The sequence below is a fragment of the Helicoverpa zea genome, chromosome 29, assembly GCF_022581195.2.
Source record: "Helicoverpa zea isolate HzStark_Cry1AcR chromosome 29, ilHelZeax1.1, whole genome shotgun sequence".
Lineage (NCBI taxonomy): Eukaryota > Metazoa > Arthropoda > Insecta > Lepidoptera > Noctuidae > Helicoverpa > Helicoverpa zea.
Window position 1 is genome coordinate 5,220,013 of NC_061480.1, and position 13,103 is coordinate 5,233,115.

The 13,103-nt window shown below is 38.5% G+C and overlaps 1 protein-coding gene across 1 annotated transcript in view; it reads left to right on the top strand.

Moving 5' to 3' along the window:
- The first annotated feature begins 216 nt into the window (after nucleotides 1-216).
- Nucleotides 217-13,103, top strand: part of LOC124644200 (glutamate receptor ionotropic, kainate 2) — a 44,346-nt gene continuing 31,459 nt past the window's right edge. The window contains exons 1-3 of the mRNA XM_047183450.1: nucleotides 217-538; nucleotides 12,053-12,163; nucleotides 12,718-12,879. Coding sequence (XP_047039406.1) covers nucleotides 12,091-12,163; nucleotides 12,718-12,879 — 235 coding nt within the window. The 5' untranslated portion in view covers nucleotides 217-538; nucleotides 12,053-12,090. The remainder of the gene's footprint in view (nucleotides 539-12,052; nucleotides 12,164-12,717; nucleotides 12,880-13,103) is intronic.

Sequence of the window (13,103 nt, forward strand, 5' to 3'; positions counted from 1 at the left end):
GTCGTCTGCATGCATAATAGATTGTAATTCTACAGACTTACTTTCTTAATATTTTGTACAAGCGTACCGTTACATCGATACAAAAAATAACATTTTTCCCAACCCTACCATCATAAAAGAGGGGTGAGGTGAAGATGTCGCAACCCCATTACATTCACACACAAAAATAAACCTTATTCTTTTACAATACGCTTCAAAATACCATTCACAAATAAAATTAAGTTGTTTTACATAACTATGTATAGGTTTGAGCCATGAAATAATCAGTAAATTCCTTATATCTGTTGCCATCGGACGCGTAAGAAAGGCCGAATGAGTAGATGCCTTTTACAAAAAAAAAAAAAACAAAAATGCTCTCGTTGGGAATAGGCGCGAAAATGATTTGACTTTTTTACTTTAGATAACATACAATTTTAAAATGGCCGATTTAAATGGTGTTTGTGAAATAATTGTATGTTAAACTGTGTATTTTGTCGTGAAAAACAATTGTGGTTGGAAAAACTGATGGTTTAATCTGAGGTGGACCTTCGTTTTAATGGTACGTGTTAAAAATAGTTTATTTAAAAATATATATCAGCCATTAATGAGTTGAATATTAATACGTTAGAAGCAAAAGTCAAAAATCTGTAAGGAAGCCATTTCTGTGTATAATAGATACTCTTTAGATTTCTCGTGAAACCAGTATTTTACTAATATGGTAGATTATGATCAGCAGAAATAGATAAAGCGACTTTTTTTTGTAAAAATTTAACATAACACAGAAATATTTCAAAATATGTTTAATTCTTATAAGAATTGTTTAGATTTTCGTGTTTCACTATATTTTCTTTTACTCTAAGGTTAATTTTCTTTTATGAAAAATCAAGGATTAGTGTGTAAGAGAGAGATGAAAGATGGTATATCTAATTGGCGGTTAAATGATTTTGTTTTCCATAGATTTTCTTTTAGGTTAGATTATTTTTTCAGGAATATAGTAAAATTAGAGTGAACTAGCGGACCTAAGGTTTAGCAGTGATAACTGTTGTAATTATAAATAAAAAAATAATAATAAATAAAATTCATTTATTTCAGGTAAGAAACCCATAATAGAAAAAGATTAAGGAAACAACATTATACAATAAATTTACACAATCTATTAAATTATTATATTTAATTATGAAATTATTATATTTCGTATCTTTATTAATATTAAAAAGCTGAAGAGTATCTTTGAACGCGCTAGTTGCAGGATCTCCTGGACTGATTACAGTTTTTTTCATTTTAAATAGCATTTATTTATTTATACTTTATGTACATTTATCGTGGAGGGCTGTGGGCTACTCTTTTTTCGTGCATGGAGGCTAATCGTAATATAATTTTTATGTTAAAATAACCCTGTCTGTTTTTTACGCGGTTTATTTATTAGACTAATTACAATATTATAAAATAAAAGGCATAGAATACTATTTTTACGAACATAAAAATAAGCATTTTCACCAATCACGCAAACGCGACATAAACCTACCAAAAAAATAGCCCTCCAAAAATGTACATTTCTATAACTTTTTCTAAATACCTACTTAGGTATACCTAAATTAGCGATGTTATATTGAAATTTAAATTTATTCAACAAACTTACTTCTGGCGCAATTCCCTTGATTCACTGGTGGATTACGATCTCACTCGGCGCCGCGAGGGAAACTTACAGCATTCTATAACCTATCCCAACTATGTTGGGGTCGGCTTCCAGTCTAACCAGATGCAGCTGAGTACTAGTGTGCCACAAGGAGCGACTGCCTATCTGACCTCCTCAACCTAGTTACTCGGGCAACCCACTACGTCTGGGTAGGACTGGTTGTCAGACGTACAGGCTTCTGACTACCCGTAAAAACTGCCAAAGATGTTAAATGACAGCCGGGACTTACAGTTTAACGTGCCCTCCGAAACACGGTCATTGGTGTCTAAGATATTCTTGAAAGTACATACTAGCTAAGAAAAGTTGCATTGGTTGCCTAAATGATGTTATATTGAAATTTAAATTTATTCAACTAACTTACTTCGGGAGCAATTCCCTTGATTCACGGGTGAATTACGATCTCAGGGAACGCCGCATGGGAAACTTATAGCTTTCTATAAATGTCCATGGTAATCGATTTATGGGTTATGGGTAAACTCGGTTTTTTGCAGTCGGAAGTTAATAGGCAGATTTAAATCTCGATAAGGATATGCAAATGTGTTTTTGTGACGTTTTCACGGCAAAATATACGTATCGTTAAAACCGACTCGAGTAGTCGATCGTTCGGATGGTATATAGGCATTTTGAGATATTTACTTAAATCATTGAGATAACTGACTAATATTTAAAAAAAAAAACGCTATAACTAAAAAGTGTCAAAAAATTCATCCCCATCGCTGTCAACTGGGAGCGTACCCAAGAGGCTGGCAGCATTACTTCGTTGGATGGCCATGCTGATCCTTTGTCCGTTTTTTTTATTGTTTTACTAGGTTAGTTTTTTTTGTGTTGTAAATAACTATGTAACCCGGTAACTGGGCTGAGGAGGTCAGATAGGCAGTCGCTTCTTGTAAAGCACTGGTACTCAGCTGAATCCGGTTAGGCTGGAAGCCGACCCCAACATGATTGGGAAAAAGGCTCAGAGGAGGAAGTAAATAACTATGTAAATAAAAATTAACATTCAGTGACTAATTCTTATTGCATTTCATCGAAAACGAACGTTAGATTGCGTAGGCGCATGGCTACGCACGTAGCTACCTGGCGTAGCTTATCTTCGTAGCAAACAACAGGTAGACAGACATAATTGCTGTTCCCATATTCTATCTTGATTTGATTACTAGAGATAGAATTTATTTTAGAGGTTAAAAAATACTCCCTCTGGGTTCCGATTATCTTAAATCAGCAACACGGCTATTGAGCGCTCTCGAGCTTACGCATACAAAGACAATGTGCATGTATATTTACACACACAAGAATAGCTCACCCGCTTACATGAGATAAAGCATCTACAGACGATCAACTTTGGAAAAACTAGGTATGGTAACTGTTTCGCATCGTAATGGACCTCCAGACTTGTTAGCGAGATGTGACCTAAATTCTAGGAATCAAAGATAGACTGTAACTGATTTGCAAGACAAAGATACGAATTTACAGGCAGCCGGAACACTTGTTCGGAAAGGCTCTTGGGCCTAACGACTGTGGTTATAAGAGTATTTTTGGACTATACTTGTTTTGTCTATACTTGAAGAACTTTCTAAGTCAAAGCCGCTTGGATCGAACGATCATAAAGGTTAAACAACGCTTGGAGAGGTCGGTCCGTGGATGGGTGATCATCTTGTCATTACGAGTTCTTCCGTATGTCGGAAGGCATGATAAACTGTAGGTCCCGGCTGGCATTTGAATATCTTTGGCAGTCGGTCCGAGTGGTCAGAAGCCAGTAAGTCTGACAACCATTCTTACCTAGGGTTATTGGGTTGCCCGGGTAACTGGGCTGAGGAGATCAGATAGGGCAGTTGCTCCTTGTAAAGCACTGGTACTCAGCTGCATTCGATTAGACTGGAAGCCGATCCCAACATAGTTGAAAAAGACGAGACAGATGATGATAGTCTCTTCAAGAATTTCTTTACTATGATTTGAATACATTAAGCTGACTATCCCTACTAATGTTATAAATTCTGAAAGTAACTCTGTCTGTCTGTCTGCTACGCTTTCACGTCTAAACCACTGAACTGGTTGTTGGCACGCAGATTTGCGCGGTGTAGTGTAGACGTAAAAATCACTTTGTTTAAAGCGTTCTGCCAAACTCTCTACACCTGCAATCTGTGGATCAGCTACTCTCAGCGGGCCATCAACGCTCTCCGGGTACAGTACAACAACGCGTTCAGGGTGCTGGTGGGGCTCCCACGCTATTGTAGTGCCTCTGCAATGTTTGCGCATGCGCACACAGACGGTTTTCACACGGTGCTGCGGCGACGCATTGCTTCGCTAATGTTTCGTACGCGTGGGAGCGCCAACACCATCCTGAACGTGCTCAGCCACAAGGTGGATAGTCCCCTTCTGGGGCACTGGGTTCAAGCACAAGTGCATGTGCTCGGGGCTCCAGTGGGTGGTAAATACCTAAATTAAATTGTTTAAATTAAGTAGTCTATATTTTTTTTTTTTTGTTTTTGTAATTTCTTTTTTTTTTTATTTTACTATTGTTTTTTTTTTTTTAATTTTGTTTGTACGTTTATACTAATTTTAATGTTGATTGTAATTTGATTTTAATTTTGATTGTAATTTGATTTAAATTTTAATTGTAATTTCATTTTAATTATTGTTAATTTTTCATTTAATCCATTATGGGCACAACGCCTGAAATAAATTAATTTAATTTTATTTTTATTTTTTATTTTTTTTATTTACTGAACTAATTTTAATAAAATTTGGTACAGAGATAGAGTTGACCTTGAGAAAGCATATAGGATAGTTTTTATCCCGGACTTTGGAAGAATTCTCTTGGAAACGCGATATAACCGAACTCTACGCGGGCGAAGCCGCGGGCGGAAGCTAGTAAACTATAAAGGTGAAATACATAATTATAAAATGCCTTACGACTCTTAGAATTTAAAATGCCATTTGAATTCTGCTCTTTACGACCTTTCAAATTGTTCTCGAAAATTCTGGTACGCAGGTTGATACGTTAAAACCTAGCGTAATAATGTGCACTTAAAAATTAATTAAGTATTCCTTTTGATGGTATAATAAACGTGATTTTAGCACCTGCATATAAATAATTTAATGATTTTTAATGCTTTTTGTTTCTATGCTACCACGACACCGCCAGTGTAGGTTAAATACCTATATTTTGGAGAAAATTATAATTTCCTCATATAACTTTGCCATTCTTAGGTCAGCCACTTGATGCCTCAAGCATGTTCGAATATTCAGCACGCTCTGTGCATCAGGATACAAAGTACTGCCCAACTGACATAGAAATATTTCAAATCCATCGATTAATTCCTGAACAGCGTTCAAACAAGCAAACTCTTCAGTGTTATGACATTAGTGCAGTATTTTTCTGTTTTGCAGTCACTAGTAGCATACTTCATTCAATCAAAGCTCTCTTACTAGCTATGATAGATAGATAGATAGATAGAATATTCTTTATTGTACACCAAAACAAACAGAGAAGGACATTACAAAAAAAATACGTGTGAGTACAATAGGCGGTCTTATCGCTCAAAAGCAATCTCTTACAGACAACCTTTGGATGGAGTCGATTTTAAATAGATATATTACGGGTAGTAGGCGTACAAATAATGATTAAAAAGGTATATATACAAGTATAAGCAAATAAACAATACATACACATATATAAGGAAAGTTGGATGGGAGAAAAAATATAAATATAAAGATAAAGAAAGTAGAGAGAGTGTTAAAGTTTCATATGATAGCTCTTCACCATACTCTTGAAAACAGCAAGAGACTGTGCGCGCCTGATAGATACAGGCAGTGCATTCCACAAACGAGTTGCTTGGACAACAAATGACTTGTCATAAAAAGTCGTGGAATGCACCGGCATCTTCAGTTAGCTATGTTCTGCTAATTTCAGCAAAATCCATTCAGCAGTTTTAAAAGAAGTATTTTATTCATATTTACAGATAATAATATATTCTATTCATACATACCTACATATCCTTCAGTAGTTTATATGTCAGGTATATAAAAAGAGGGAAGTATAACGAGATCTGGGTATTTAAAATTCCCCTACATATTTATGCACCCGGATAAAACTCAGACAACAGCCAGTAATTATTAAGAATGTCACCCCTGTGCCTCGTGGAGCAGCCAAAAGTAATAACAGTTTCCGTATTACTTAAATAAGGACTGAAATAAGAATTTATTTACTTGGCCAAGTAACAGACTTACGGATCGATCGATCATAAGGTTAAGCAACGCTTAGCTCGGTGGATGGGAGACCATCTTGTCATGACGAGTTTCTCCATTTTTCGGAAGGCAGGTTACGTTACAGGTCGGTGTCATTTGAACATCTTTGGCAGTTGTTTCAGGTAGTCAGAAGCTAGAAAGTCTGACAACTAGTCGTACCAAGGGGAATCATGTTGCCCAACTGGATTGAGGAGGAAAGATAGGTAGCCGCTCCATATTAAAATACTCAGAATGAAAACCGATCCCAACATAGTTGGCTGGTCGTATCGCATTGCTGGTCCAATGGGCTATGAGACTGAAGAATATAATGAGTACACCTGTGTCTGCGAAAATACTTGTGCACTGTAATATGTCCTGTGCAGCTCGCTGATCTCCTTATGTGAGAACAGCCACCGTGACCGACATTAGGCCAGGACCACATTAGTATAACTCACTTTTAGACCTAAAAAGACCATGGTATACTCACCAGGACACAACACTGCCTCCATGCATAGTCCGAAGCGCATACTTCTTGAGACATCGGGAAAATCAGTTGGGAAAAGGCTAGGCAGATGATGAATACTAGTTACTAGAACACGGAAACGTTATTCCTAACACAGGATTATTTAAAAACAAACGACTTAAAAACAAGCGAAGCAGCGCTCGTTGATTAGTGCGTTAATAAAAGTAATGTAATTCTACACCTCCTTCCTACGGCTTCTGGACAAAATTGTGTAGTGGCTAACTAACTAACTAGTAGGGCACGGTGTAATAGATATTAAAACCTATGGTTTGATGGGGGAAGTGGATTAAATACCGGTTCTTTTTAAGTTAGGAAATGATAGGGATGACTTTTAGGGCGATATTCAGCCAATAGCTCTTGAAAATCAGCTATTTGTGCAAAAGTCTATCATCATCTGCCTATCGTTTTTCCACCTGTATTGGGGTCAGCTTCCAGTCTAACCGAATGCAGCTGAGTATAGTTATCGGCACGAATCTTGAGCTCTCTCTTCACCTGCGCAGAAGTAATTTATTGGGTCCCTTTTGTGGTATGAAGTGGTGAAAGCGGTGATTGGCCCGCAGTGCATCGCGTCATAGCCGTCACTCGGGATTGGTTATTTGCTGAAAAATCACTTCTGCGCAGATGTAGGTCAGAGCTCAAGATTCGTGCCGATAACTATACCAGTGTGCCACATGGACCGACTGCCTATCTGACTTCTTCAAAGCAGCTCTACTCTTATAACCCGATAATTCTGAGATTCTAGACCAGCTGTGTATCAGAAAATGGATCAGTAGTTTTGGCGTGAAAACCAGACAAACTGACAGAGTTACTTTCACATTCATAATATTAGGTAAGGATACTTCTGAACGTTCAAAAGAGCTATCGGAACCCCAAAAAGTTGATCAAAACTTTGTTTATTTTAATCATTCCGTATTACCATTCAATATTGTGAAGGAAAAGTTGAGCTTTCGTCATAATTCAAGGAAACTAATTTAGAAGTGATTTACATTGCTCAAACTGTGTTCCAATTTAATTGCTACCATATTTTGTTGGGGTTCCGTAATTTAACTTGAATAAGGAACCCTTAGAAAATTGTTTAGTCTGTCTGTCTGGAGTCAAGGGATTGATAAATTATATCTATTTTAGGAAACTTTCCTGCCTGTGTAGCCTTTCCTCAATTATGTTTGGGATGGGTTCTAGTCTATCTGGATCATGCATTTACTACCAGTGAGTTCCAGTGTTTTACATGGAGCGACTGCCTATCTGGACTCTCAGCCCAGCTGCATGGGTAAGCCGATACTCCTCCGATAGATCTGGCTTCTGATTATCCGTAACGACTACCAAATCGCTGGTCACGCATCCACAGACCAACCGCGTCAAGCTTTGCTTAACCTTACGATCTTCTGATCCGTACGGTTTTTACCCAGCCATGAGCTCTTCAAAGTAGCTTTGGAAAGTTATTGCCTCTATGTTCATTTGAAAAGGCTGTACTTACCATGTATACAAACTCATAATTCGACTCAGTGAATTCGTTTCAAAGTAGGTATCTTTATCACTGTCTGCCAAAAGGAAGAATTGTGAGATACCTAGTCAGAAGTCTGTTCATACATAACGCATTTAGAGAAAATATGCTTCATAACCTTCCCTAAGGTATAAGCTGGCTATTGTAAATTCATCCAGTCTTTTTCCCAAGAAACAAAGAAACATCTCTTCCGAATTTACAAGAATAACGTAAGATACGATGCAATAAACAAAATGAAACGTCAAACATTTTACATTGTATCCACAAGAGATTCATATACTATACTTTCAACTTAGATAGCTCAACCAACTGAATACACCATCTACTCAAATCTTCACTATTTATTCCGGACAACGCAATAAATAGTGTCACTTTCAGATGCTGAATATCTTCAAAACCACAAGGGTATCAATTGGTAGCAACTAATGGTAGCTGGTAGCAATAAGGTAGCAACTCTCTAAATGGATTTCGAGAGGATCGGTGAGGAATGACAGCGATCCTGACGCAGAGGCAATTTCAATCACATCGTTATGCATGCTCACGACTGAATTGTCGTCTCTTTGGCGTAAGAGCAGGCACGACTAGCGTATCCAGCTAGTTAAATGCTCTGATAGTGCGTCTTAGGGTCCGTTCAGAGAGACCGGCTCGGAGAGAAGTCTTAACACGTTGAAAATCGAGTACTTAGTATTTGTAGTATGGTTTATTTTTGGATGTGCACTGCTTTTGTCATCAAGAATGCTCGAAGGCGCTCGGTGTGAAATAATATCAGGAGCCGACCGGCTCCGATCGCGTACTTTTTCTTGACGTTTGGCTCTGATTGCATGCTCTTTAATGCTCGCGCAGCCGATCGGCTCCAGTCTCTGTGAAAAGAAAAATACGCGCCGATGCTCTCCGAGCCGGTATGTTTGAACGGATCCTTATGAGTACCCGGACACCGCATACTAAGCAGTCAGCCAACAGTTGTCCCGATGGTATATTTTTCAAAGAAAAACTGGATTCCAATCAAAGTTTTTATACCGGCTAAACACCTGATCGTTGTGATGTGCGTACTACCATTCATTTTCATACTGATTTATGAGCCCAAAAAAACTATAGGCCGACTAAAAGTTTGCACTGTGCGCTTAGACTACGGAGTAAAGAAAGATGAGAGGAGATGCCATAATGCAGGTAGATCAAATACGCCTTCTTCTAGGTCAAATACATACGGTGAAAAACGATCAGTTACGAGTAAACTTACGAAGCGTTCGGGCTCTAAGAGACATCTGTCAACAATTTTTGGTGTTACAAAAAATTATCGGGTGCAACACGAATACAGTGACTTCCTCGTCCCCCGCACACTAGCATTTCGTCGCGCTTCTTTCTTAGGAGATTTTGCGTTATGACATCTCCGCTAGTCATTTTGTTCTCCATGGCTTAGACTTACAATAAACTGGAGCCTCTAGTATTATCATTGTGGGGGATATAAATATTAATCTGCTATTGTGAGGAGGAGTTCGCGTGAAAATATGCAAGCGTCGACCCTACAATTATGTTCGTGACATACGGATGGAAAAGTGGGACGATTTGTTCGATTATGAATGCGAGAGTGACTCTGTATGTATGTATGTCATGCTTTCACGCCAATGCTACTGAAACGATTTAAATTGATTTTGGTTCACGGAGCCACTTTTTATTTTATGTACTTATTTCAAAGGGCTTCTTTGTATCCTGTTGCTGGAAGTAGTTTTCAGGAACACTACTGGTCAGACAATCAGTCCATATCTTCAAAAATCATTAATTCCTTGGTCTATCTCTGCTTCTCCATTTGTCCGCATTCATACACACTCTTTGTAGCGTACCACAGCGTCTCACCACGCTGACCTGTCAGTGACGGTACTTTTTGGTGCCCTCTGACATACTCATTCCTCACTTCATCACAAATCCATCTCAACATTCTCATCTCTGCTACATACACTAAGACCCATTTAACTATAACTATAACCAAACCATAACCAGCCTTATATTTGCCGCCCATTGGTCAAATCAAATCGCTGATTTGCGAACTGAAAATAGTTCTGTAATCATTAAAATTAAATGGTGCATCTCACCGTAAGAAAATATAACATTTTAACCAACCAATGTTTAATCCGTCGACTGAACTGACACTTTTTCTTCGTTTTAATTTTTATTCAGCATCTGCGTTAAAGCGAGTCGACTTGAAATGATGAATTTAATTTTTACTCATTTCCCTTCAGAGGGCTTTCAGTGAGGATGCACGGTAATTGATACGGTGAAAGGGAGATTTTACGATCCTTCAGCTTTAAGAGGTAGATTAAGTTGAGTTATTTTGGTTACAAGTAGGAAGTATGTGCAGATTTTTTAATGGCTTTAAAATTGAATCAATTGCCATCGTTTATTTTTCAAGTTGGAATTTTAAGAACGGACTCACCGTTCATCCGGCCGGCATCCGAATAAACTGATTGCCTCTGAGAAGAAATACCGGAACGAATTTATGGATCGTATAGTCGCTTTTAAAGCCCGAACAGTGTCATTAATATAAAATCACTAGCTTATGCTCGCGGTTTCACCCGTGTCTCGTGGAAACTACTGCCCGTACCGAAGATAAAATAGCCTATGTAATGTTACTCGGGAAGAGTGTATGCTTTCGAACAGAAAAAATATTTTTTCAAATCTGTTCTGCTGTGTCGGAGCTTTTAGGCTACAAACTAAATAATGTTTCCTCGTTAATCTATGATTATATTAGTATGGATCCTTGGCAGTCGTTACGGGTAGTCAGAAGCCAGTAAGTCTGACACCAGTCTAACCAAGGGTATTGGGTTGCCCGGGTAACTGGGTTGGGGAGGTCAGATAGGGCAGTCGCTCCTTGTAAAGCGCTGGTACTCAGCTACATCCGGTTAGACTGGAAGCCGACCCCAAAATAGTTGGAGAAAAGGCTCGGAGGAGGGGATTATATTAGTATAGATGATATAGGTAAGTATAGATTTAGGTACGTTTGCCAATCTAACCATCTGTATGTACACAACTCCACACACACAAACACATCTTAACCTTAATATGCGTGTAGGTGTGAAGTGCGTGCGAAAGGCCCTAGCTATTTCATGAATTTATTCGTCAGGCCGTTAGGGGACAAAATGTATTACTACGGCAGAGCGGCATGGTTATAGTCCTACAAATAAACTGTGGGTTTGTAGAGCTAGGGTTTACTCCAGACTTTGAGTGGTCTGAGATTAAAAGGGGTTTGTAAATAAACTAAAATATTATGAATTTAAAATACCGTTTTCCTGTGGTAACTGGCTTCTTCACGTCCGGGGGTAACTGTTTCGCACACCTATATAAAATACCTAGCCTGTCGCTTGGGTATAATATAACTTCCCAACAGTGAAATAAATAATACAGAAATGTAGATGATTGACAGACTGTCGGGGTGACTGGGTTGAGGAGGTCAGATAGGCCTTGTAAAACAGTGGTACTTAACTGAGTCCGGTTAGACTGTAAGCCGACCACGACATAGTTGGGAAAAGGCTAAGCAGATGATGAGCGTCCGTAAGAACCGAGCGTAGTCGAACTCGAGCGGAAAACGCGCTCTTGTAGAAACGCGTTGTAGTGCCTACTCAAATGGACTATAAAGTTATATTTACCACTCTGAGGCCCGAGTTCACCGACAACATAAACGTCAGTTTTCTTAAAACAACTGTTTACTACGAATTAACTCGTTCAATGATCAAAGAAAACACTTGTTTTAAGAAAAACGGGCGCTTATGATGTCGATGAATTTGGGCATCAGGACTTTTATCTTTAGGACAAATATCTTGGAAGGCCTCAATGACGCAATGGTCACCATGCCGGACTGCCGAACCTGAGTTCCCGAGTTCGATTCCCGGGTCGGTCGACATTTGTGTGATGAGTAAGTATGCTTGTTGGCCGTGTTCTAGGTGTTACAATATGCATTTAAAAATATATGTATTATATTATAGTTTATCAGTTGTGTTAGCACCCATAACAGAAGTTAATTCATAACTTAATGAGGCTAACCGACCGTGTGTGAAAAGTTGTCCCGACATTTATATTTTACTTTTTATTCTTTTATTATACAGTCTTAGCAAGTATAGTTCTGATTGTTTGTCTCCAGGTGGTGAAGGTATCGTCAAGGGCTGATGATGAGGCACGATGTGGCCAGGGTGGCGCTGGGTCGTGCTCATGGTGAACGCTGTCGCTGCGCTGTCTCCGGTGGTTAAAATAGGTCAGTATTTAAATTTAACCTGGGATTCACTTAGAAGAGATCAAAGGGTTTTAAAATATTGATGGCACGGTTGATCGCATTGGCGTCTGCCCTGGTCGCGGATTTGGCTCCCTGGCAAGACAAGTTTTTTCATCTTAGTCGTTGTTGATTTTGTATATGAACTGTGGCACTTACTAACTATACTTACTATATTAGCACATATATAATTCTCAATTCTATGTTTTTGAACATAGGTGTGTTAATTTCTTGAAGAGTTATTGAAAGATATAATATTGTTCTGTTTTCCTACTACGTATACAGGTACTTAGACAAAAATTATACTCGTAATAACAATAGGGTATGAGAATTGTGTTAAACGATCATTATTTCCTTCTAATTCAGACATCAAAACCTAGGTATATAGAAAATTTTCTTTTACAATTTACACAGATATATTACCTAAGTTACTCCACCCCACCAAGTCATACCTTCTTTCCATTAGGATGATTAGGGCATTTTCTATTTTTCCTAATTTTACAGTTATTACAGCAGAACTTCTCTTCTCGAAATTCCAGGTGCAGTATTCACAGAAGACGCTCGAGGAGGCAGCACGGAACTGGCCTTCAAGTACGCAGTCTACCGGATCAACAAGGAACGTCTACTCCTACCCAACAGTACTCTAGTCTACGACATACAGTACACGCCTTCTAGAGACACCTTCAAGACTTATAAGAAAGGTTAGTTCTAACATAATAACCACGGAGTAAAATGAACAGAGATGCTAACGCAGGTAGGTCAAGTGCCTTCTACTAGGTCCAATTCGTACGGTGGGCATGGTTAAAACGATTAGTTACGAGTGAATTGACGAGGCGTTTGGGTTTTTGAGACATCTGTTAACGATTTTTGGTACTACAGAAAATGGTTGGGTCCGAAGAAGGCGTATAAAGGCGAAAACAGTTAC